The sequence below is a fragment of the Eutrema salsugineum genome, unplaced genomic scaffold, assembly GCF_000478725.1.
Source record: "Eutrema salsugineum unplaced genomic scaffold, Eutsalg1_0 scaffold_16, whole genome shotgun sequence".
NCBI lineage: Eukaryota > Viridiplantae > Streptophyta > Magnoliopsida > Brassicales > Brassicaceae > Eutrema > Eutrema salsugineum.
In genome coordinates, this window is record NW_006256858.1 from 4,207,686 (window position 1) to 4,234,409 (window position 26,724).

The 26,724-nt window shown below is 37.2% G+C and overlaps 4 protein-coding genes across 4 annotated transcripts; 1 reads left to right on the top strand and 3 right to left on the bottom strand.

Annotated features, from left to right (window-relative positions):
- Nucleotides 1-3,969: 3,969 nt before the first annotated feature.
- LOC112087837 lies at nucleotides 3,970-4,920 on the bottom strand. Its single transcript, XM_024157860.1, has one exon. The coding sequence runs from the start codon at nucleotides 4,918-4,920 to the stop codon at nucleotides 3,970-3,972; it is 951 nt and encodes a 316-aa protein (XP_024013628.1).
- Nucleotides 4,921-7,599: 2,679 nt separating this feature from the next.
- Nucleotides 7,600-12,519, top strand: LOC18020926 (ABC transporter A family member 2). The gene is given in 17 exon segments (XM_024157711.1): nucleotides 7,600-8,033; nucleotides 8,270-8,501; nucleotides 8,597-8,766; nucleotides 8,853-9,038; nucleotides 9,133-9,228; nucleotides 9,309-9,512; nucleotides 9,593-9,752; nucleotides 9,842-9,969; nucleotides 9,971-10,069; nucleotides 10,237-10,354; nucleotides 10,450-10,526; nucleotides 10,644-10,733; nucleotides 10,875-11,018; nucleotides 11,128-11,442; nucleotides 11,527-11,607; nucleotides 11,701-11,877; nucleotides 11,951-12,519. Coding segments are annotated over 17 exon segments (2,970 nt in total). The 5' UTR covers nucleotides 7,600-7,664; the 3' UTR covers nucleotides 12,275-12,519.
- A 377-nt stretch (nucleotides 12,520-12,896) lies between these two features.
- LOC18020927 (probable inactive poly [ADP-ribose] polymerase SRO4) lies at nucleotides 12,897-14,310 on the bottom strand. The gene is made up of 5 exons (XM_006404283.2): nucleotides 14,261-14,310; nucleotides 13,641-14,154; nucleotides 13,309-13,556; nucleotides 13,110-13,219; nucleotides 12,897-13,004 (listed from the first exon to the last, which is right to left on the bottom strand). Exons 2-5 carry the CDS (start codon nucleotides 14,150-14,152, stop codon nucleotides 12,897-12,899), a joined length of 978 nt encoding a protein of 325 aa, XP_006404346.1. The 5' UTR covers nucleotides 14,153-14,154; nucleotides 14,261-14,310.
- A 2,687-nt stretch (nucleotides 14,311-16,997) lies between these two features.
- On the bottom strand, nucleotides 16,998-17,938 carry LOC18020928 (transcription factor PRE4). Its single transcript, XM_006404284.2, has 2 exons — nucleotides 17,733-17,938; nucleotides 16,998-17,280 (listed from the first exon to the last, which is right to left on the bottom strand). Exons 1-2 carry the CDS (start codon nucleotides 17,859-17,861, stop codon nucleotides 17,131-17,133), a joined length of 279 nt encoding a protein of 92 aa, XP_006404347.1. The 5' UTR covers nucleotides 17,862-17,938; the 3' UTR covers nucleotides 16,998-17,130.
- Nucleotides 17,939-26,724: the final 8,786 nt, after the last annotated feature.

The following is a 26,724-nucleotide window of genomic DNA, read 5'->3' on the forward strand; positions in this document are numbered from 1 at the left end:
TTTATACAGAACTTTAAATAATATAATAAAGGAGTTACCGACTTACCAAGTCGGTCTATGTCGGTAAAAGTGATGAGGATAATTATCTTCTTTAACACTCCTCCTTAATTATCCATTAATATTTATAGATTGCGTATTGCCTCGTTAAAAAATTTATCATGAAAAAACTCAATGAGATAAAAATCATGACAAGAGAAAAAGAGTACAGTAACGTAATTTCCCCCTGGAATGATGGATATAACGTTCTCTTCGTAAATCCCGCAAATGACACATTCCGATACTTTGAATATGCTTTCTGAATACTGTAGTAGGAAGCGCCTTTGTAAAGAGGTCTGCCGCATTATCACATGAACGAACATACTGAATATCGACTTCTTGATTCTTCTCGAGCTCTTGAGTATAAGAAAAATCTTGGAGGAATATGTTTTGTTCTGTCACTTTTGATGTAGCCTTCTTTTAGTTGAGCAACACATGCAGCATTATCTTCGAACAATCTTGTCGGTTCTTTGTTAATGACTATTCCACTTGCTTCTTGTATATGATGAGTCATAGATCTGAGCCATACACATTCTCTACATGCTTCATGAAGCGCAATAGTTTCTGCATAATTTGAAGAAGTGGCGACCAATGTCTGCTTTTGAGAACGCCAAGAGATTGCAGTTCCTCAAAACGTAAAAACATATCCAGTTTGCGATCGCGATTTATGGGGATCTGATAAATAGCCTGCATCTGCAAAACCGACTAAACCAAGTTTGGAGTTTCTAGGGTAAAACAATCCCAAGTCAATTGTTCCTTGAAGATAACGGAATATATGTTTTATTCCATTCCAATGTCTGCGCGTAGGAGACGAACTATATCTTGCAAGTAAATTTGTAGCAAAAGCTATATCCGGTCGGGTACAATTAGCAAGATACATAAGTCCACCAATAGCGTTCATATAAGGTACTTCAGGACCTAATATTTCTTCGTTATCTTCACAAGGTCGAAACGGATCTTTTTCCGTATCGAGATATCGATTAACCATTGGAGTACTCAAAGGAGTCGCTTTATCCATACAAAAGCGTTTTAATATCCTTTTAGTATAATTTGATTGATGTACGAATACTCCATCTCGGAAATGCTCTATTTGTAATCCAAGACAAAACTTTGTCTTTCCGAGATCTTTCATTTCGAACTCTTCTTTCATATGAGTTCTTGCATCATCAATCTCCTTTTGAGTTCCAATAATGTTCAGGTCATCCACATAAACAGCAATGATCACGAATCCTGACGAAGATTTCTTAATAAAGACGCAAGGGCAGATTGCATTATTCACATACCCTTTCTTTGTCAAATATTCGCTTAAGCGATTATACCACATGCGTCCGGATTGTTTTAATCCGTAAAGTGATCGCTGTAACTTGACCAAACATATTTTTTTCGATTTGGAACTTAATGCTTCAGGCATTTTCAATCCTTCTGAGATTTTCATATAGATATCATTATCAAGTGATCCATATAAATATGCTGTCACAACATCCATAAGGTATATTTCAAGATTTTTGGATGCCGCAAGACTCATTAAGAATCTAAAGGTAATTGCATCCATAACCGGGGAATAAGTTTCTTCATAATCAATTCTCGGTCTTTGAGAAAATCCTTGGGCAACAAGTCGGGCTTTATATCTTGTCACCTCATTTTTCTCATTTCTTTTTCTCACAAAAACCCATTTGTACCCAACCGGCTGTACATCTTTAGGTGTTGTGACAATCGGTCTAAAAACTTTTCTCTTATTGAGGGAGATCAATTCAATTTCTATGGCCATTTTCCATTTCTCCCAATCAGATCTTTTCTGGCATTCCAATATGGACCTTGGATCTGGATCATCAATTTCATATTCAATATCTTTGCATACAGAGAATGAAAATATTCCATCATTATTTTCTATTTCATCTCTAGCCCATAATATCCCATCTTGGGCGTAATTGATGGAAATCTCATGATTTTCTTCGTCATTTTCGTCTTCAGGACATTTCTCTGTATGTGGTTCTTCTGGACCATTTTCATTTTGTTTTCCCAATTTATTTTTCTTTCGGGGATTTTTATCCTTTGAGCCGATCGGCCTCCCCCTCTTCAACTGAACTTTGGGTTCATTTGCTATTTTCCATCATTTTGTTCTTCCGGAACATTAATTCTCGATGGAACATTTGCAGCGGGTATATATGACTTTGTCACCCTTTTCATATCTGTGAACGCATCTGGTATTTCATTTGCCATATTTTGTAAATGAACAATTTTCTGAACTTCGAGTTCACGTTGTTTCGTAGGGGGATCAAGGTGCAACAAAGATGGTGTGCACCATGTAACATCTTTTGGAACTTCTTTAATTCCTCCCCCTAACGCTGGAAATTCATCTTCATTAAAATGGCAATCGGCAAAATGTGCCGTAAACATATCACCAGTTTGCAGTTCAAGATACCTAATTATACTTGGTGATGTATAACCGATATATATTCCCAATCTTCTCTGTGGCCCCATCTTAGATCTCTGTGGTGGGGCTATAGGAACATAAACCGCACACCCGAACACACGCAGGTGGGATACATTTGGCTCCTGGCCAGATGCTAATTGTATTGGGGAATATTTATTATAAGAACTCGGTCTTATCTGAAGCAATGCCGCTGCATGCAAGATAGCATGACCCCATACTGAAATTGGGAGCTTTGTTCTCAATATTAACGGTCTAGCAATGAGTTGTAACCGTTTAATCAATGACTCAGCCATGCCGTTTTGTGTGTGAACATGTGCAACAGGATGTTCAACATCAATTCCCAATGACATACAATAATCATTAAAAGCTTGGGAAGTGAATTCACCAGCGTTATCAAGTCTCACTTTCTTTATCGTATAATCATGGAACTGCGCTCTCAACCTGATTATTTGGGCAATGAATCTTGCGAAAGCCGTATTACGTGTTGTCAATAAACACACATGTGACCATCTACTAGATGCGTCAATTAATACCATAAAATATCGAAATGGCTCGCATGGTGGGTGAATAGGCCCACATATATCACCATGTATTCTCTCTAGGAATACTGGAGATTCATTCCCGATTTTAGCTGGTGATGGCTGAATTATAAGTTTTCCTTGAGAACAAGCATTACACATAAATTCTCCCGATTGAAAAATCTTCTGGTTTTTCAATGGATGGCCATTAGAATTTTCCACAATTTTCCGCATCATGACTGAACCAGGATGCCTTAATCGTTCATGCCAGATTTTAAATGTACTAGTAAACTTCGGGTTTACTGTAACATATGATTCAGTCATATTTATCTTTGTGGAATATATTCCGGAGGATAATGCTGGTAATATTTCCAGTACAACTTTTCTCTCCGAAATAACTGATGTAATGCAAAGATATTCAATGCCATTCTTATTCATAGTTTCTATGTGATATCCATTTCTGCGGATATCTTTGAAACTTAACAAATTTCTGTAAGATCCAGGGGAATATAACGCATCACTTATTTCAAACTTTGTTCCCCTTGGCATTGAAAAACTGACTCTTCCGGAGCCCATAATAATTTTTGCATTACCAGATATTGTATTCACGCTTCCAGCGGAATCTTTCATATTAAGAGAGGAGAAATATTTTTTATCTTTTAATATTGTGTGCGTTGTCGCACTGTCTGCCAGACATATATCTCCATCCTCGATCTTAATCTTTGACATTTTCTGAATTTAAGATATTCATAAAAGATAAATTAATATAGGAAAACAAAAGAGTTTATATTATAATAAAAAACTTTTTTTTTACAACAAAAAGTACATTTTTAAACATTATATTTTACATTTTTATTTTTTTCACACTATGTATACATCATGTCACATCTTCTTCTTCGAGAAGATTTTACTCGTTTTGTTTTTCGTTGATATCTTCAGGATCAACGATGAAATCAGATATATCGAGATTTGTATCATCGTTTATACCATCAAAAGAAAAACTGATTCACCATGGATGAAGTTGGTTTCACTTTCTTTTCCTTTCGCCTTTTCCGATTCTCGGTACAGATCGGCTAAATGTTTTGGCGTACGACAGGTACGAACCCAATGTCCTTTCATGCTGCATCTGTAGCAAGCATTCTCATGTTGCTTGCGACCAACTTCATTACCTTTGAACTTTTTGTTATTTCTTCCATCGTTTAAATCAGCAGGACGAAATCTTCTTCCTCGTCCACGACCTCGACCACGTCCAAAACCTCGTCCACGACCACGATCATTTCCGCGACCGCGTCCACGTCCACTTTGCCAATTTTCATGGCTTGACGATGCAACATTCACTTCTGGGAATGAAGCTGATCCAGTTGGACGAGTTTGATGGTTTAAAATCACGAGTTCATTATTTTGTTCTGCCACCAAGAGAACTTGCATTAACTCCGAATACTTCTTGTATCCGTTTGCCCGGTATTGTTGCTGCAGGACTACGTTTCCAGGATGAAATGTTGAGAGAGTTTTCTCAATCATATCATGATCACTTATATTTTCTCCACATAACATTATCCTGGAAGTGATTCCAAATAGAGCGGAGTTATACTCACTAACGCTCTTATAGTCCTGGAACCGGAGATTCAACCACTCATGTCTAGCCTTTGGTAAGATCACATATTTCTGGTGATCAAACCTATCTTGGAGTGATTGCCAAAGATCTGCAGGATCTTCTTTCGTGATATATTCATCTTTTAAACCATCATGGATATGGTGGAATAAAAAGATCATGGCTTTCGCCTTTTTCTCTTCAGGAACTGTTTTTGTTTTATCGATGGTATCAAGGAGCTCATTTCCTTTTAAATGCATTCTTGCAGCTACTGCCCATCTCATATAATTTCTTCCAGAAATATCAAGGGCGGTAATCTCGAGTTTTGTCAAATTCGACATGATAACTGTTACCAATATAACAATTTATAAATTTGGTCATAATCCAGTTTTTTTTAAAAAAAAAAAAAAATCTAATTTTAGTAAAACATGATAAAATTTTAGAATTCATAAACGTAATAAAAACTGAATTTAAAATACTGAATTTAAAGTAATAATAAACAGAAATTAAATGACAGTAATTAACAGAATTTAAAGAACAATAATTAAAATAAATATTCGTCTTCTGGACGAAATTAATTATACAGTTCTTCAAGAACGCTTTTATATATCTTCTGGATATATATTTTTCATATAGTTCTTTTGGAACTATTCTTTTTCATATGTCTTCTGGACATATTTTTCTTAGTTCTTCAGGAACTTTTCTTAAATGTCTTCTGGACATTTATTATATGGAAGTAATGATCTGAGGAGTCAACTACCATATGATCATAAACCAACCATATATTTGATCTGAGGAGACATAGTCTACCATATGATCATGATCGTAAAGGCATAGCCTCCATAACGATCGGTTCGGAGAAGGCAGCGCCTATCATCCCGACCATAAAATATAAACATAAAAGTAGATGGATTGAACATAAATTAAACCTCACCTTTTTGGTATAGGAACGGTATAAGAACGGTTCGTGCTGATAACGTTTTATGTAATATATATGATATAGGTGAGGATATATGTATATATATATATATGTATATATGTGTTTGATGTATATATATTATTATAATATTGAGGTAGAGAAAGAGATGAGAGGAAGAAGAGACGTTAAGAGAGAAGGAGGTTTTAGAGCAGCTCTAATAGTGTAATTCAGCTTAAATCTCTTTAGAATTTTTTATTATTTTTTTTTTGAGAAGGTGATATGTGGTAAGAGAAAGACTCGGGTTTCTTTTTCCAATAGCAAAGAAATAAATTTTCAACAAAAACAAAAATTATTCTCATAAAAATTGAACGACCAATAGCCTTACTCCACGTCACCAACGTAACCGTCTCCTGCGCTCCTTATTAAAGGATCGATCCATCACATTTTTTAAGTTTTCAATTTATTTTTAATCAAATTTGTCTAGGATACTGGGACAAAAAATGGGAAAGAAACGCTGATGGAGTTATTTCTTAATTTACTTCTTTTACAAAGAGGTAACTCACATATTTATACAGAACTTTAAATAATATAATAAAGGAGTTACCGACTTACCAAGTCTGTCTATATCGATAAAAGTGATGAGGATAATTATCCTCTTTAACAAAAATATATTATGTAGTTGGAATTTCCGTTTTAAGTAGGAGGCGAGTAGCGCGGGTTTTTTGGTTTACTGTAATTTTGTGGTTTCATATGAACTTGTCAAAGACTCCTAGTGTTCTTTAACCCTAATTTAATTACAAAAGGTGAAGATCTCTTTTAGAATACTTAAAACAACTCCGATGACGTGACTGATGATGCTAATTGTTTCCTTACGTATACCTTTTTATCTTATTTTGAATAAACACCAATATTCTCGATATATGCCGCATCAATTACATACATCGGATCAATTACGGTTTAATGTTTAAAGTAAATGTATCTATTTTGAACACGGTAGATCAACGTGACAAAATTTAATTCATTGATTACGTCTCCATTACTCCATCTCATATGTTTCACAGTAATTCACACGCTAACAGTTATATAAAAACAAAAATAAACTATATACCTCGATCAGTTATAACTTTTTTTAGCAGCTAATTTTTTTTAAAATTTAAATTGCGAAAGGGTGATACAAAAAGTTCATTAACCAAATTGGATGAAAATTAAAAGAAGAAAAAGATTTATAAATGAAGAAGTTTTGTTCCAAGTTTTTATGTTTTATAAAAGTAATTTCGCCAAAATGTTTTTTCAATTCCATCTCACACATTATATAACTAGATTAGTCAAACGTTTTCATCGGTCAAAGAACATTTTTTTTTAACTTTCTAAGTTGTTATACAATTCAATTTTTTTTAATTTATCCAGTAACAAGTTTTCTCCATCTAATGAATTTGTTTTTTTGTGATTCAACTATTTTGTAGACATTTTTGTTGTTGTCACGATGCTGACATAAAAGAGAGTTTTAAACCATATATTTGAATGATATTTTTGGTTGACAAAATATATCGATACATTCTTTGACCATAATTAATAATGATTCACAAAGTTGAACAAGGCCTGATGGACTATTCCATGGATTCTATATCAAAGCCATTATTTTTCTTGGTATTGTTGAAATCCATTGATTACTATATCAATTGTTACTTTCTAAGATATTTATTTACAAGATTAAGTATGAAAAATCTAGTAATATACTCAACTAAAAAATGTAAAATATATTTGATTAAAAAACAATAGCCAATAATTTAATAGGAACAATTACTGGCAGTTTAAGCCTCTCTACTAGTAATACTTTTTTCTGCTACAAGAGTACAAGTACTAGTAAAAGCCTATTAAGGAAATATTATGATACTCTAAGTTGAACTACAATTAATCTTCCTGTAAATTTGCAATTAATAATCACACGGTTTTATCTGGAAGTTATCTTTTGCGAGGTAGTTTCCCGAGGCAAAATCTGAGTGGCTAATTCGTAAATTTCTCAAACTCCACGGGCACAGATATAAGTAACTTTCGTCTCCCATAAAATCGGTTGTACGAAATTAAAATCGGATCTCACACACAGTAGAAAAAAAATTCGAAAAAGAGGGGCCCAGAGAGAGAGGAGAGAGAAGAGAAACGGCGGCGATGACGTTGCAGAGAGGTTTGCCTCTTCTCTGGCAGCAGTACACGGCGCTCTTCTGGAAAAACCTTCTTCTTTCATGGCGGAGCAAGCGAGCCACGTTCCTTCAGCTATTCGCTTCCTTCTTCTTCATCCTCCTCATCTTCTGTATCCAGGAGGCTATGGAGAAGAGCTTCGCTTCCTCCACGGCTCTCAAGACTGTTACCGATCCCACGGCTCTCGTCTCGCCGCCGATTCCTCCTTGTGAGGATAAGTTCTTCGTGAATCTTCCCTGTTTCGACTTCGTCTGGAGCGGAAATCGTAGCCCGCGGGCGAGAGACATTGTTGACGCGATTAGGGCGAATAATCCGGGGAGACCGATTCCGGAGGAGAAGGTATGTATGGTGTCTCTTTGATTTTGATTTTCTAGTCAAATTGCGCAATTAAGCATTTCCTCGTGAGAGATTGAAGTAGATTTAGCGATGAATTCTAGATATTTAAGAGAAGCTTTTACCCCTAAAGAAACTGAAATTGATACTAGAAGTGGCATCCAAATGTGTAGATTGATTTATATAATCCAAACAGATCTGTGCAAATTCAAGGAATCGTTTATGGTATGTGGTCTGTTCAGGTTCGACCATTCGGGACTCCTGATGAGGTAGATGCGTGGCTTATGGCGAATCCCTTGCAAACTCCAGGAGCCTTGCACTTTATGGAGAGAAATGCTACAGTTATTAGCTATGGTATTCAAACAAATTCAACTCCAGAGATGAATCGAGGGAGGTTTGAAGATCCCACGTTTAAGTTCCAGATACCGCTTCAAATAGCCGCTGAGCGTGAAATCGCAAGATCATTAATAGGAGGTTTGGCATATGTTTTCTGTATCTTGATGAAATATTTTGTGCCTTGTGGCAAGTGGCAACAAGTGTTGGCTCTGACATTTGGATTTATTTTGCAGATCCAAAGTTTAACTGGGTTGTCGGATTTAAGGAATTTCCGCACCCGACTATCGAAGCTGTTGTTGCATTGGACACGATAGGTCCGACTTTCTTCCTTGCTGTCGCCATGTTTGGTTTTGTTCTTCAAATCAGTTCTTTGATCACTGAGAAAGAGCTTAAACTTCGCCAGGTATTCGGTTTTTCCTATATAGGCTGTTACCACTGTATATATATTGTACGTTGATTGTGTGTTTAACTTGTTTTTTTTTTCAATAGGCAATGACGATGATGGGCGTTTTTGACACTGCTTATTGGTTGTCATGGCTTACATGGGAAGGGATTCTTACTGCTCTCTCGGCGCTCTTGATAGTTCTCTTTGGAATGATGTTCCAGTTCGACTTTTTCTTGAAGAACAGTTTCCCTGTTGTATTCTTACTTTTCATGCTTTTCCAGTTTAATATGGTAAAACTGCCTCCCTAAGACTAACGTGAATACCTATTAAAGGATTTATGTATTTTTGCTTTCTTCTTATATTTTCTATTATTTGTGTTGCTAGATTGGACTAGCATTCATGCTATCAGCTTTTATCAGCAAGTCATCTTCTGCAACAACTGTCGGCTTCTTTGTGTTTCTGGTTGGATTTGTAACACAGGTGCCGTTCTCATGCAAAACAAATAGCTGAAACTGTTACTTCGAACTATGAATTGTTACTAATCATGGATCGTACTGCAGCTTGCAACATCGAGTGGGTTTCCCTATGCCAAGAATTTTTCTCGCACGATCAGGGCGCTCTGGTCACTGTTCCCACCCAATACCTTTTCTCAGGGCCTAAAGCTGCTTGCTGATGCAACTTCAACTCCTCAAGATCCTGGAATTAGTTGGAGTAAGAGAGCAGAATGTGGACCCAACGATGACACTGATTGTGTGATAACAATTGTACGTCAACTCTAACAGTAAATTCCATCTAATAACTGTGTCCAATTGTTCTCTGATCATTACATATTTGGTTTTGGCAGAATGATATTTACTTGTGGCTTCTTGGGACATTCTTCTTGTGGTTTGTTATGGCTCTCTACTTTGACAATATTGTTCCAAATGCGTCCGGTGTAAGAAAATCTATCTTTTACTTCCTAAAACCTGGTTACTGGACCGGTAAAGGTGGCAACCGAGTGGAAGGTACATTCTCCTCGGTCTTCTTTCTGTGTTCATTTGTAGTTTTGGTGTTGAAAAAGTTTTCAATAATCAACCTTTTCTAACCTGAGCAGAAGGTGGAATTTGTAGCTGTACTGGTTCAGTCCCTCCTGTGGATCATATCACCCCAGATGACGAGGATGTCCTTGAAGAAGAAACGTTAGTTAAACAACATTCAATGGACGGCGTGGTTGATCCGAACCACACCAGTTCAAATACGTGGTCTTGCAAAGACTTATCCTGGGACGACGAAGTTCGGATGCTGCAAGTGCAAAAAAACTGCTCCGTATCACGCTCTGAAGGTATTGCTTCTAAGAAAACAAAAGTGAAAAACTGATCTTCCTACGTTGGTTCTTTGACAAAGATGTAACTAGGACTTGGTGAAAATTTTAACGATTATTTCTACTTGTGGGTTCTCCCATGATACGTGTTTCAATTATTCCTTAACTAATTCTTTGAATATAATCAGGGGTTGTGGATGAATATTGCCAAAGATCAACTATTCTGTCTTCTTGGACCCAATGGCGCAGGGAAAACAACTACTATCAATTGTTTGACAGGCATAAACCCAGTTACCGGTGGTGATGGTAAGACGCTTGCACCTTTTTCTTGTTTTTGTTTCGTAGAGGCTAGTGTCTCAATAATTTCACCATACTAAAACCTCTCTTCTTGGCTTAAACAGCACTAATTTATGGAAATTCTATAAGAAGCTCTGTTGGTATGTCTAACATCCGCAAAATGATAGGAGTTTGTCCTCAGGTAGGCCAGTTTTTGTTGCTATCTGCTTCTGGCAGTTGCCTTAATTACAGCAATTTGTTATGCTTGAAATGTTCATTCAAAAAGAAATGATTTATCACATTCTCATTGTTTCCTCAGTTTGATATACTTTGGGATGCTTTGTCTGGTGAAGAACACCTCCGCCTCTTTGCTAGTATCAAAGGGTTGCCACCTGCTTCGATCAATTCGGTATGTTAGCCAAATGGTAGAAATGAGTTGGTTGGTTTCTTTAACAGTTTCCGCTAAGAATAGATGGTACTATCTAATTTCAACTTTACAAGAATAATTTGCGTCTTTTGTTGCTTAAAATGCTTCTTTCCTGTCCAACAGATGGTTGAGAAGTCACTGGCAGAGGTAAAACTCACAGAAGCAGGGAAAATCAGGGCAGGAAGTTACAGTGGAGGAATGAAACGCCGACTCAGTGTTGCAGTTTCACTCATTGGTGATCCCAAGCTGGTCTTCCTGGACGAACCGGTTTGCTACTCTCTACATTCTTATCTGAATATATGTTACGTTTATTCCACTGATGTTTGTTTATCTACCGCTTCCTTTTCACATGCGTTCTTTCATACATGGATTGCAGACTACAGGCATGGATCCGATCACGAGGAGACACGTGTGGGATATTATACAAGAAACCAAGAAAGGTCGCGCCATTATACTAACGACGCATTCGATGGAGGAAGCTGATATTTTGAGTGATCGAATAGGGATAATGGCTAAGGGTAGGCTTCGGTGCATTGGAACCTCGATCAGGTTGAAGTCACGGTTTGGCACAGGTTTCATTGCTAACATTAGCTTCGTTGAAAGCAACAACCAAGAAAACAACGGCAATAACCACAACGGTGAAGCTGGTGCTGCAGATTCACGCGAGCCAGTAAAGAAATTCTTTAAAGATGTGAGTCTGTTTTAGAAAGTTTCTCTATTACACTGCAGTTAACTGAATCCAACGCCTTCTGAGCTTTGTGGTATATTCTTGCAGCATCTCAGTGTCAAACCAATAGAAGAAAACAAGGCCTTCATGACTTTTGTTATACCGCACGACAAAGAAAATCTTTTGACTGTAAGCTTTTACACAACTTATCATATTATTGAGTTTACTACGTACCGTGTAAGTGATATCAAAACTTCTTTCCTTTCCTTAACAACGAAACAGGGCTTTTTCGCTGAGCTCCAAGATAGAGAAACCGAATTTGGAATCTCAGACATCCAACTTGGTCTCGCAACTCTTGAAGAAGTCTTCTTGAACATAGCAAGAAAAGCTGAACTCGAAAGCGCTGCTGTAGATGGAACAATGGTCACTCTCGACTTAACATCTGGCTCATCCGTGGAGGTAAATTACTAACATCTCATTACCTTCGTATCTATAGATAAGAGACGCGAGCTGATCCAATCCAAATATACAGATACCGGTAGGGGCAAGATTTGTTGGGATACCAGGAACCGAAACTGCAGAGAATCCTCGGGGAATCATGGTGGAAGTGTATTGGCAACAAGACGAGTCAGGATCATTGTGCATCTCAGGACATTCCTCGGAGATGCCAGTTCCTGAAAATGTTCCAGCGACAGATCCGGTGGCAACAGGACATGGCGGAGTAAGCTTGTTGGGACGGAGAGGAAGGAGACAACAAGTTCAAGGAATTGTGATTGATCCTGATTTTGTTAACAGGTTTTCTAGAAGCGGTTCTACTAGAAGCGGTTCCACTTCTTTCCGACGATCTTCATTGTGAAAATGGAAAAATCTAACACACTCACACAGATACACAGTTCTTTAACTTACCGGTGGACTCGGCTCCTCTACAGGTTATTTCTGGTGCTTTGTTGTATTTTTATACGTAATAACAAATCACGGACGTGTTTGTTTAAAATTGTTTTTACGTGATTATGATGTAAATTAGACGAAAGTTTGTGATTAAGTAACAAATATCCATACTGGAATGTTCATTTCATAATATGATTTAAAGATCGATCATCTGTAACTATGGTTCAGTTCCACAAGGCTATTCATCTAGATATGAATTTAAGAATTATAAAGTACTATTGTCTCTTCCTTTACAGAAAGGTATTTACATTTATAGGCGGAGGTATTTACATTTATAGGCGGTATTAGCACACTAATGTCGTGGTCCAAAAGGGTATTACACAAAACAAGAAGATGTGAAACAGCAATGCTATGGTGTAAGCAACATCGAGCTACAAAACTATTTATCTGTATGCATGCATGTACACAGCTTTAGTCACGCCGTGACTCTACATTTATGGGTCTTGACCCTTCCGGTGCCTGAAACAGAGCCGAGAAGCCAATGTTGTGGTAACTGTGTCTGAAAGAACAATGCCAAAATTGGTTTGAATTCAAGTGTCTACCTTTTGTCCGAAATATTTGATGATGTGAACCAGTAATCTATCTCCGGTTATACTTCTCAGTCGTTTAATCAACTCAGACCTCGAGATTTTCCTCTCCTGTGAGTTGCAAAGGAAACAACAACAAGAATGTTATGATGAGGATGAAACAGAGAGTTAAGAATCTCAAAAGAAAGAAAAACAAAAAACCTAAAATGCACTTACTTGCAGTTCTTTGTAGTGTTTTTGAATGAGACGGATTTGGGAAGGATTTAGAAACTTTGATATGGATTTGATCAATATCGGAAACGAAACCCAAGGCGATTTCGGGTTCTCTGCATCAAGAACATACCAAATTAGCCATTAAACAAACTGTTAAATGATTCAAAGAAGAGGGAAGAAGAACCAGCATGTTTTTGCTTACTTCTTTTCAATATTGATGGAGCTTTGATGCAAACAACAAACTCAGGCAAAACATGAGTGTTCATATGTGTGCTCCAAATAATATACTTCCTTGGAGTTGTTAAACTATCCACTCCTGAATCGAACTCTGTTGAGCTAGGACATGACTGTGTGGTCGATCCCTGAGGAACAACAATCTCAGACTTCCCCAATATAACTCTTGAAAGCAGCAAGAATCTAATCCCATCTTCATCACCTGAATCCTTCAGACTATATATAAAAAAAAAGACATTAATGAGACCAAAGAAATATTATAAACGCAAAAGAAGACAATAGAAAATGTTTTGTTGTTACCATTGAAGAGGAGCATTGTCTGGTGAGAGATGTAATAAGCCATCGTTGTTATTAAGCTTTTGCTGGCTAAATCCGTACATTAGAATCTCTTTTAACTCATTCTTCTCCACGCCGCACCAACCGTATTTCACTCTCGCCGCTTCAGCCGCGGCTTTGCCGCAACCGCCGTTTTTCTCCGCCACGGAATCTGTGTATATCCGAAAGGCTTTAAGCTTAGCTTGGCCCAATGGGCTTTGAAATCCGCTCCTGAGAATCGATATGATCTGAAATTGAGGAGTCAGGTTAGATTGGCAATGGCGATGGATTAGCTCGTAGACTTTATCGTCTTTAGGTAACTCCATTAGCTCGAGCTCGTTAGCAATCGACGATGGTTGATCACAGTCGGAAAACGCGTCGTTGCTCCCACTTTCCGATGATATTGTTGATCCTTCTTCTTCTTTGTAACGGTTTAGCTCCGTTGCCGGAAAATGGAGACGGTTAACCGGAGCTTCTTCGGTTTTGGTACAATCCATTGCTGAGAAACAAAAAAGAACAAGAAATTAGCCTCAAAATTAAGAAATCTCATCATTAAAATGAAACTTCAAAGAACAAAGAAAAAAATAGTAGATGCAAATTCAAACCTTTTTAACAGTTTTAGATGAAATATAATGTTTTAGCTTTTGAGATCAGAGAGGAGGAATGCTTCTATTTTAACTGTAGAGAGACTGACATATCATATTTATATGTGAATAGTTTAAAAAAATAAAAAGAGATTTTTCTTACTCTGTGTTCTTCTTTTTCAAAGTCTTGCCTGTTTTGGTTTTGTTTGTCTGTTTCTCATTTCTTATAATATATATTTATATTTTCTAAAATTGGAGTGATTTGTCTTTTCCCTTTTCTTGAAGAAGAAGTATCCACATTCACACGATAACATTTATCCCACTTAATTAATTAACAAAAGCACGAACTCGTAATTTTGAATCCTACACGTTCTAATTTGCAATAAGTACATTAATGATCAGAATCTCGAAAATTTTAAGTTTCTAACCTTTTTATTCACGCAAACCTTCTACTAATCTTGTCGACATTATTTTTTTTAACGAAATTTTCAGCAATGGTTTTTTTTTAGCCAGTAATAATTTTTAGGTAGATTCGTCTACCAGTTAATTTTCATTCAGTCAACCAATGTATGATTGTGTATAGTAATTATTAAGATCCACTTATCAACAAAATTTAAGAACTTTAAAACAAAAAAAACAAGTAAAAAGATTAAATTAAGAAATAGTAAAATATTACAAATATATTTGACAAGAAAATTTTTTACAAATACTATGATTGTGCGTGAAAAGGCCGAAGCCACTAGTTGGAGTTTGTCTTTGCGGCGCAAGCTGTTTTGTGAGAAGTGCCTGGCCGGTCGTTTTGACGAATTAGCAAGAAGACGAAATTGCCCTTATACTGGTGACTGGTCGTCGAGAGTCGAGACAACGAACTTGAATGGTTTTTGTTAACAGAAGTTGAAACCGTGAGGTTACGCGCGGGTTACAAACTAATTTTATCTAAATAATTGTCACGTGGGTTACTACTTATTGAATATCAACTAAATGTTACTTATTGACCCAATTGACAATTTTGATTAGTGGCCAATGAAGGAATATCGTCCACGTTTTTGACACGATTTTTCGTATATATAACTAGTATAACCTTATAAGAAAGAAATAAACGTGTATAATTATATTTTTCCCAAGGAATAGTTCAATTCATTAAAGAATAAATAATTAAGGATCTATCCAATAATTGGAAGCTTCGATTACAATCTATGTTGTCTTACGAATTACCAATTCAAGTGAGCAAACATGCAACATAAATTTTCATCAAAAAAAAATATGCAACATAAATCATCTTATGGTAGTTTTTTTCTCTTCATTTATCAGACATTCAGACTTATGCAACAAATTTTTTGTTGATTAGCTATTTGAGGTGAATTATTTAAATAAGTTAGTTTTGTAGTTGAGATGAAATAATGTTTATTTTTATTTATAAAGATGTTAATGAACCAATAGAGAACAAATGAAACTCTTCTTTTCTATAGATGATTATGCCTATATACCCTTTTGGTTTTAGTAACCTTTGTTGATGATTAATAGCTAGCTTTAAAAAAACTTACTAATTACATATTTGTTTCGTCTACATAGAAATATTGTAATGCGCTTTGAAATCAAAGAAATATATGAAATTTAGATAGTTTTAAATCAAATATACCAATTAAGATGCATGTTCAAAAATATTTTACTATTATAAGTTATAATTCTTCCGCTATCTTTTACCGTTATATTCACTATATTCACTATTCTTACTTGTATTTTTCCTAACTAAAAATACAGTTAACGTATCTCACACTGGAATACATTTTTCTATTCAGATATTCAAATTGCCAGTTAAGTGTGCTGGATTTTTTTACCAAAAAAAAAAAAAAAAGTGTGCTAGATTTGGTACAAATCTTGCATGCAATACCAAGAATCTAACAAATACTTGAAGCCTATATGTCGAGTGTTTTTACAACTTTGAATTATTTCATTTGGGTAATAGCCCAGTTAAAATTGACGGATGGGCTTTTCCATTTGTTTTTGTAGTTAGGTTTTGTTTTTTCTTTTCTTTTCAAACTATCATGCTAGTTACTATTTTATTTTCCATCTTTTTATATTAAAGTCATTAGGTCATGCAGAAGTTGATTTTTTTAATAGCCGGAAAGATTCCAGTGTGGTATATAAATTAGAACAAAAATATTAGGTAAATGAAAAAATGAAATTAGTTGAGAATAAATAGTGTGTGACAGTGTGAGTGTGCAACAATATTAGTTTATGAAAAAATAAATGTAATACTTTTATTGTAACATATCTGTATGCATTACATGTACCTGTATTCGCACTCATACGTACCCTGTAATCCTGTATTAGCCAATGCACTTATATTCTATGTGTCTACTAACTTATACGAACATATATCGTTTAAGATCCAATAAATAAAATATTTTTTTTTACTCTAATTAATTGATACCTAACAAACCAGACTTTTTAATTATATTCGGCTGAATTTATCAAACTTTTAGTTTTATTTCAAAATTTATTATCTTCCTTTTCTTTAATATGCCAATAATTAAAGCAATTGAACATGAGCTTTAACTACTTGTCCGCTATATCTACATATATCATATTCAGATAATCTCTTGTTGTATATAGGAATACAATAGTAATACCAACAATAGCTATTCCTTAACGAAAAGGGACAATTCTGACAAACTTGTTCAGTTGTTTGCTTCAAATAATGTGAACGTAAGTCGAAACCATTGGCTCAACAGCTGACAAAACAAAACCGGCTAAATAAATAAATGAAAACATTACATAACAGAGAACACAAACGCCAAAATCAATGATCAATACAATAAGAATGGGAATTAAAACTGAGAAGACATTTATAAAATAAATATAAAAAAAAACTCTTTATTGCACTAATTCTACTGCATAAGCAAACTTCGGATGAGTGCTGCTTGAGCTGAATCAGTTGATTCCAAAAGTTGAGACAATCTTTCACTAAGATCATCCACTTCTTTGTTCAAGTTCCTTATGTAACTGCATGTCTCTTGTAATACTTTTGATGCTGAGACCTGACATGTAAATAAAACGAGTTATCAGATATATACATATACTGATATATAAGAAGAAGGATCTAATCATTTTATAAGAAATCGTGAACTATTCCATTTATTGTCAATTAAATTTGAATTGAAAATCCATAATCCTCACAGACTATTCTCTTAAAAAAGTAAGAGAAGTCATCACGATATTTTAATATGTGTGGTTTTTATCATTTTGTTAACTCAAGAGTTTAGTGTATCAGCTTTTCTTGTTTTGATTCCATTATAACCAAAATTCCAAGAATTTGTTAATTAACCCTAACTAAAGGCTTTAGTTTGGTTGCAAAATAAGGTAGAAGTACGGGATTAATATTCAATAAAATAGTTTGCTAGAGCAAAATCAAAGTAAAAAAGAAGTATCGTATACATAAAAATGATGAAAAAAAAAATCTTGAAATGGAGAATTGATTAGGCCATTGTACCTTTCCGGAGCGTCTGGTGTTACCAAGTTCGGGAAGAAGACGATGAAGCTGGTGGACAAGATCGTTGATTTGGTCTTCGGTGAACATGGAAGCTCCGGTTTGTCTGGACCGTGACTTTCGGCTAGACATTATGTAATATGGTAGAGTATATAGCTAGAGATTTATAAAAATTAGGGTTTACTGATCTTGTTGAAGTTTAGATATGTGAGTGTAAGTCTTTTGTTTGTATGTTATTTATAGTATAAGAGCAAGCGAACAAAAAAAAAAGAGAAGGAAGAATATAGAAGTGGAAGGAACTGCAACTGGGTTATATTAAAACATGAATGGTTTCAACTTGTGTTTATATAGAAGATTTTCATCCTTTTTAGCTTCATCGAATAATTAATAATTTAAAAAAGATACACAAATGTTTGGTCTTGCATGTATCCTGAAAATTGTAATTAATATTTATTGTAAAAAACGTTTTCTTTTTTTTTGTGAATACAATTTTTTTACAGTCATTCAAAATTTTTTTTTTTGTAATATTTAAATTAATCTGTGAATAGATGAAAACTCTGATCTGTGTTTATTTTTAGCGTTATTATTTCGTTTGGTCAATAAATAAATTTTAGCGGATAAAATAACAGAACTGCATTTTCTTTATTTAGCCTATAGTAAAAACCAGGATAAGGTAAACTAATTAGCCCCCTCCCTACATGGGATTAGGATCGAACCCAGGATATTGTCATGCTCCCTTACAACCACAAGAGCTCCACAAGGTCAACTGGTAGAGCTACCATCACTGGATTAGTTTCAGTTTCACATGATAGAATATGTATTTCATAAACACTAGTTAACAAAATTTTACTACAAAAAATATATTTATATTTTACCAAACACTTGTATTTGTGTTTGTAGCTAAATTTTGCCGCTAATGCTTATGATCACAAAATATTCGAGCTAAATAATTCATATACCAATGTAAGTTTTATCGACAATTTTTGCAATGAAAAACTGTTATATCTTATTTGCAAAAAAATCTTTAGCGTATAATTTTTTTTTATTTGTGTTAAGATGTATGTTTTCTTTTTTTATAACACAGACCACAGAGGATAGGAGACCTTTAACCCCAAACAACAAGACGCAATGTTACCAGCATCCTATCAAGATGAGCAACCCAAAAGGTAAATGCATGCATGCTTAGGGATGGACCTTTTTAAACCATGGTAAACAAATATCCCTTGATCTGAATTATTCCCATGAGATCGGCTAAGCCAGAGGAGCCAGGAGTGACCCATGTTTTAATGTTTGTTATTCTTATAAGATTACTAAGAAAAACATATCCATTTTATCCAATGAAAATAAAGTATTAGATTCAATTGGATTCTACATTATTTATTTTGCTCTTAATTCCATAACAAGGGTGATCCTAGACAAAAAATAATAATAATAATAATAATTAAAAGGCGATAATTTATTATACCTAGAAGGTTAGGATACTTTATTTCTTCGTCACGAGTAGGGGGATATATAGCACTAATGTTTCGAAACTTACCAGACAAAGGGAATATGCATGGTAATATGGTACCAAATTATTAACTAGTCCATGTATAATGCCCCGTTAATTATCGGCAAACTCGCTTAATCTTTGGATTAGTGATGATAAAAAAAACCTTAGTGTTCTATAAGACTATAATATACTCCCTTCGTTTCACAATAAGTGTCATTCTAACACATTTCACACAGATTAAGAAATTAATAAAATATACAAATATACCTTTAATTGATATGATTTTATAACATTTAATTACAAAGATTATTATCTTTAAATGAGGGATAAAACAGGAAATAAGAGTAAAAAGAAAATACAGAATGACACTTTTTTTTAAACAAAAAATGAAATCTAAAACGATATTTATTATGAAACGGAGGGAGTATTAATAATTATATATATTACATGCATATTGTCTTTATCAATTTTATTAGGTGTGATTGACAAAAAAAGTATATTAGGTGTGTCTGACACACAATAACCTTAGATTAAGATTCATCGATTAAAAATATTTTAGAAATCCATCCTCAGACCAAAACTCATAACTACTTTTTTTTTTTAAATACATACTTTGCATACATTTTCTAATTAGATTCGAATTCTAGAGAACTCTAAACCCACGGTTAATTCTTGAAAACTCTAGTCAACTTTTAAAACCCTTCAAGATTTTAGAGTCACATGCTTTTCTTCGGTTCAAGGCTAATCAATTGCCAAAAAGTAAATATCACAGAGGAATATAGTTGCATACTTGATCAAGTACGTATACTAATGTGTGCATGGACAGACAAATAAAATGCATATATAATTCAGTTGATTTTTTTTTATTAGAAATGAAAATTAAATAATTCCAATATCGTTGTTTTCTATTTTGAGTGTTCCTTTAGTTCGTTTTTGTCTCTCTTTCATTCTTATTTTTATATCATGCACACCAATCAGTTGGTTAACTGGAAATTTGGACTAATCAATCAAACGTTCGTTTATTTAATTCATTTAGATCTGATAACTACAACTATATTTCAAGAAATTAAAATTATTGTAAATGATTCTTCTTCCCATCGTATAATATTAATAATTTATGTGGAATTGGCAGAACTTTGGAGACAAACTACATAAATTATAATGATATGCTCATATGCATATAATTGTTTTGGACGATTTACCTTCGTTAAACTGTTATATATATATATATGAACTTATTAAATTTATTGAAGTTAAAAAAAGTAAGAACTATTTTCGAAAACAGTGAAATCCAGCCAATGTTAAAACAAAAGAAGGTGAATTCTTTTATTTATTGGTACATAATTACATAAAGGTCACCAACCTCCTCAGACAGTACTTTTGGAGTAGAATAGTAAACATTAGTGTTAAAAATTAGTGTGTCCTTCAAGATAAATCATAATTATATATAAACAATTTCTATCTTTGCAGTTATTGTTTTATTAGATAAAGAATATAAGTTGATTATATATATTGATACGAGCATGGATAAAGTGCGAACTGAGGGTCAGACCGGAAAACTAGTTCAGGTCGGGAATCAAGACCAAGTGGCCGACCTAAGCAAAGTCGAGGTTCAGGACGGGAAGCAAGACGAGGTGGCCGACCTAGATGAAGTTTTATCCGTGCCAACCGGTCCAATGACGCGGTCACGAGCCAAGAAGTTATCCATGGCCGTTTGGAGGTTAAGCACCGAGCTGATGGCCAAGAATGCGGATGCTACACTAACTGACCGAGCTGTAACGCTCTTGACCTACTCGGACGGTGTAGCTCCTTAATACTCTTTTTCCTTGCATCCGGGTTTGTCCCACTGGGTTTACCGGATGTGGTTTTAATGAGGTTAAGGGACCACATCATTCTTATCCGAAGTTAAGTCAATAGCCGTTACGAGAAGCCAAACGATCACTCGCGAAAGGAGCCGAAGGGATATTCAAAGGGAGCCGAGTGGTCAATCAACTTATTTAATGCTTTCATTTAATTTTCTTGTCTTTTGCACTTCTTTTACGACTCTATATAAAGAGTCAGACCCCTTTGTATTTGGAATTCACTTTTCATCAATATATTTGAAATTTTCTCTTGTTCTTTCTGAGTTCTTCTTTCTTAGGTGGTTAGCCTTGAAAGTTTTATTTGGTTTATCGAATTCAATCCATAGGATTCGATGCAGCCTTCATTTGCATCTTGTTTCGATTTCGTTCAAAGTAGTTTAGGGGCAACAGGATTTTCGAGATCAAGTCTCACGCCTGTTCATTCTTTACCCGCGAGATCAACACTTGGTGTTTTCCATCCCCTCGATCACTATCTGTTTCTCGCGAACTGGGCCTAAGGACCTTCGAGATAACCTCTCACCCCTTAGCATCTCTCCAATCGAACCGACTTTGGCCGAGTTTATCAGCCTCTACCAAACAAGCAAGTGCAAGTCCTAGGGAAATCGTATCAAGTGGTATCAGAACCCACTTGCTTAATCGGTAGTGTCTATCTATCTCTCTAACTTCCGCCTTTTCTCATCTCTTTTCTTCTGTTATTTCCGTTATAAAAAAAAAAGAAGTTCAAAAGTCAAAAAAAAAAAAAAAAAAAAAACCGAATTCTTTTCTATCTATCTTTTCTTATTCTTCTCCTTTCAAACATTTGATAAACCAAGGGACCTAGAGGCAGTCATCGTGATTCGATTAACTCCTTTAGAACCGGAAGAAAATCTCTTGTGGGTTTGTGAGATTAATAAGAGAGTGAGTGAATCAAAGAGGGAAACACTAGTAAGGATTTATACTACCAAGTTTGTTCTTTTTGCGAGGTATGTGCATGTCATCTGACTTTTCTCTGAGCGAGTGCGATTTCTACACATTCAGAGACGGTAACCACGTTCGCTGGTATACTCCCAAAGAAATGGAGGCCAAACTCAACCAGATCACCAAAATGATGGAGCGTATGAGTCAAAGGATGGATCGGCTTGAAGTTCAACCAAGGCAAGAGGAGGCCAACGATCAAAACCGCGAGGAGCCAATACATATCCGCCGGGATCGGAACTTTGAGCAAGAGATGGACAATCCATTCTATGCGGATAATCACTCATCCGGAAGCAGCCGAGTCAGGCCGCGGGGCAACCGCGGAGCACACCGAGGCCGAGCTGGAGGAGACCGCGACCGAGGCAATATTTTTCCTGCCAGAAATTACCAACGTGAAGGAGGACGACCTCAGCGACCAGTCCATGAACGACGAGAAGCCGAGCAGGCTCGAGGACGTAATGATAATGATCTAGGAGGCATGAAGCTACGAATTCCCCCTTTCTACGGGAAAAACGACCCAGATGCCTTCCTGGAATGGGAAAAGAAAGTGGATATCGTGTTCAATTGCCAGGATCTATCAGAGAGGAAGAAGATCAACTTGGCGGCTTCTGAGTTCAATGGCTATGCCATAGACTGGTGGGACCAGATCGTGACCTGTCGCCATCGAAATGGAGAGCAGCTGGTGGAGACTTGGGATGAGATGTCCACCCTCATGCGACAGCGGTTCGTGCCATCCCACTATCATCGGGAGTTACATACCAAGCTTCGGAGACTCACGCAAGGAACCAAATCCGTGGAGGATTACCATCAAGAAATGGAGCGCTTAATGCTCAAAGCCGACGTATTCGAGCCGGAGGACGCGACCATGGCCAGGTTTCTAAGTGGCTTGAACCGGAATTTGCAGGATCGTATGGAGTTACAAGAGTATAATGACATGGTCGAGATGTTACACAAGGCCATTCTGGTGGAGCAACAGCTCAAACGAAAAGGTACCAATCGCTATACACCTGGAACCAGTTCGCGACCGACCTACCGAGATGACAAGGCAACCTACCCCTCGCGACCTAATAACCAACCGAGGATGGACACTAGACCGAACCAGAACACAGGCAAGGCCGAGGTCAACTCATCCAGGATGCGTGACATCAAATGCTTTAAGTGTCGGGGAAAAGGATACTACGCCAACAAATGTCCAAATCAGCGGGCAATTCTTTTGCTCGATATCGGAGAAATTGTATCCGACCATGAGGAGGAGACCGAACCGGTCTATGACGAGGAAGAGACCGAGGAGCGAGCTGTGTCAGGAGAGCTGCTAGTAGCTCGGCGCGTTCTAATAGCACAAGAACGAATCAAGGAGGAAGATCAGAGGGAAAACTTGTTTCACTCCTGGTGCTTGGTCCAAGGAAATGTGTGCAGCTTGATAATCGATGGAGGGAGTTGCACCAATGTGGCCAGTACTAACATGGTCGACAAGCTGGGTTTGGAAACCCGTAAACACCCTCACCCCTACAACTTGCGGTGGCTCAACAACCAGAGGCAACTCAAGGTCACTAAGCAGGTCACCGTACCAATTGCCATCGGACGATATGAGGACGAGGTCGTCTGCGATGTTCTACCCATGGAGGCCGGTCATTTACTTCTAGGACGGCCGTGGCAGTTCGACAAGAAGGTGATCCATGATGGTTTTTCAAACAAACATACCTTTGAGCACCAAGGCCGTAAGATCGTTCTAGCACCCTTGTCACCACACGAAGTCTATCTTGATCAGATCAAGGTGGAGCAAAACTCCAAAGGTAAAAACATTGTGAGCGATCCCCAAAACACTTTACACCAAAAAAGAGAGTCTGAGAAGAACTTAGAAATGGCCTGTGAGGGAAATCCCGTGAGTAAAGAATCTTTTCTTGTGAGGCCTAGCGAGGTGAAATATGCCTTGGCTACAAAGAAATCTTTTGTTCTACTCATCTTTAAAGATGCTTTGGCTTGTCATACTAACCCCGAGCCGGTCTTACCGAGCAGAATCTCTCATGTTTTGCAGGAGTTCGTCGATGTCTTCCCGGAAGACGACCCAAGTGGTTTACCACCCATCCGAGGAATTGAGCACCAAATTGACTTTGTACCCGGAGCCACCCTTCCTAACCGACCAGCTTACCGAACTAATCTAGTTGAAACCAAGGAGCTTCAAAGACAGGTGGATGAGCTTCTGGCTAAGGGATATATTCGTGAGAGCATGAGTCCATGCGCCGTGCCGGTCTTGCTCGTGCCTAAGAAGGACGGAACTTAGAGAATGTGTGTTGATTGCCGGGCCATCAACAACATCACGGTTAAGTATCGCCATCCTATCCCTAGGCTAGATGACATGTTAGATGAGCTTTATGGTGCATGCATCTTTTCTATAGTTGATTTAAAAATCGGTTATCACCAGATTAGGATGAAAGAAGGTGATGAATGGAAAACGGCTTTTAAAACTAAGCATGGTCTTTACGAGTGGCTTGTCATGCCTTTTAGACTCACTAATGCACCTAGCACTTTCATGCGCTTGATGAATCACGTTCTTAGGTCGTTCATAGGTGTTTTCGTGGTAGTTTACTTCGATGATATCTTGATTTACAGCAAGACCTTAGATGAACATGTGTTGCATTTGAAAAAGGTGTTAGAAGTGCTTAGGAAAGAACGTCTCTTTGGGAATCTAAAGAAATGTTTTTTTTGTACGAATAACATTGTCTTCCTAGGTTTTGTGGTGAGTTCGCAGGGAATCCAGGTCGATGAAGAAAAGATCAAAGCAATCCGGGATTGGCCGAGCCCAAAGACTGTTAGCGAAGTCCGGAGCTTCCATGGACTAGCTTAGGTTTACCAACGTTTTGTCCGAGACTTCAGTACCATAGCCGCGCCTTTGACCGAGATCATTAAAAAGGAGGTCGGGTTCAAGTGGGAACAACCTCAGGAGGAAGCCTTCCAACTCTTGAAACACAAACTCACCCATGCTCCTTTGCTGGTGTTACCTGACTTTCTCAAAACGTTTGAGATCGAGTGTGATGCCTCGGAAGTTGGAATTGGAGCCGTGCTGATGCAAGAGAAGAAACCTGTGGCTTTCTTCAGCGAGAAGCTAGGTGGAGCAACCTTGAACTACCCGACCTACGACAAGGAATTATACGCCTTGGTCCGAGCCCTACAAACTTGGCAGCACTACCTGTGACCCAAGGAGTTCGTCATCCATACGGACCACCAGTCGCTCAAGCACTTAAAGGCCCAGCAGAAGCTTAACAAGAGGCATGCCAGATGGATGGAATTCATCGAAACCTTCCCATATGTCATCCAGTACAAGCAGGGCAAAGAGAACATAGTGGCCGACGCGTTGTCTCGTCGATACACCTTGATCACCACTTTGGACGCTAAGGTGCTGGGATTCGAAATGATAAAGGATGCCTACCTCACCGATCCAGACTTCCAGGAAGTCTACCGAGCCAGCTCGAAATTTGCCTACGGAAAATATTACCAAAGTGATGGCTATCTCTTTTATGAAAACCGTTTATGCATACCTAACACATCTCTTCGCGATTTACTTGTTAGGGAAGCACATGGAGGTGGACTAATGGGGCATTTTGGAGTAGCTAAGACTCTGAACGTGGTGCAAGACCACTTCTTCTGGCCGCACCTAAGACGCGACGTGGAACGGATTTGTGGCCGATGCACGGTCTGCAAGATAGCCAAAACCCGAAGTCAAGGCCCAGGTATGTATACCCCACTTCCCATTCCTAGTGAGCCCTGGACCGATATTTCCATGGACTTTGTATTAGGGTTGCCACGAACTAGGAGAGGTAGAGATTCGGTCTTTGTGGTCGTAGATAGATTTTCTAAAATGGCTCACTTCATTCCATGTCATAAGACCGATGATGCTTCGAATGTGGCCGACCTGTTCTTTAGGGAGATTGTCCGATTACATGGGGTTCCTAGAACCATCGTTTCAGACCGGGACACTAAGTTCCTTAGCTATTTTTGGAAAACCCTTTGGTCGAAACTAGGAACTAAACTATGTTTCTCAACTACTTGTCACCCACAAACTGATGGACAAACTGAAGTAGTTAATCGGACTCTATCAGCTTTGTTGCGTTCTGTGATTAAAAAGAATCTTAGAACTTGGGAAGATTGCTTGCCACACGTTGAATTCGCTTATAATCATTCGGTTCATTCAACTATCATGTTTTCCCCTTTTCAAATTGTGTATGGGTTTAATCCGCTTACCCCGCTTGATCTAACCCCTTTGCCTATGAGTGAAAGACTTAACATAGATGGCAAGAAAAAAGCCGAACTGGTTAAACAGATGCACGAGAAGGCCAAGGAAAACATTCAAAAGAAAACCGAGCAATTTCAAAGAAAAGCAAACAAAGGAAGAAGCAAACGAACGTTCGAGCCAGGCGACCAAGTATGGATTTATCTAAGTAAGGAACGTTTTCCTGAGGAACGGAAGTCCAAGCTCTTGCCCCGAGTAGATGGACCATTCACGGTTTTGAACCGCATCAATGACAATGCCTACCAGATCGACCTCCGAGGTAAGTACACTGTCAGCTCGAGTTTTAATATTTCTAACTTAGTTACCTTTCTTCCAAATGGACCAGACTTGAGGACAAGTCCTTTTCAAGAGGGGGGAAATGATACGAGCATGGACGAGGTGCGAACTAAGGGTCAGACC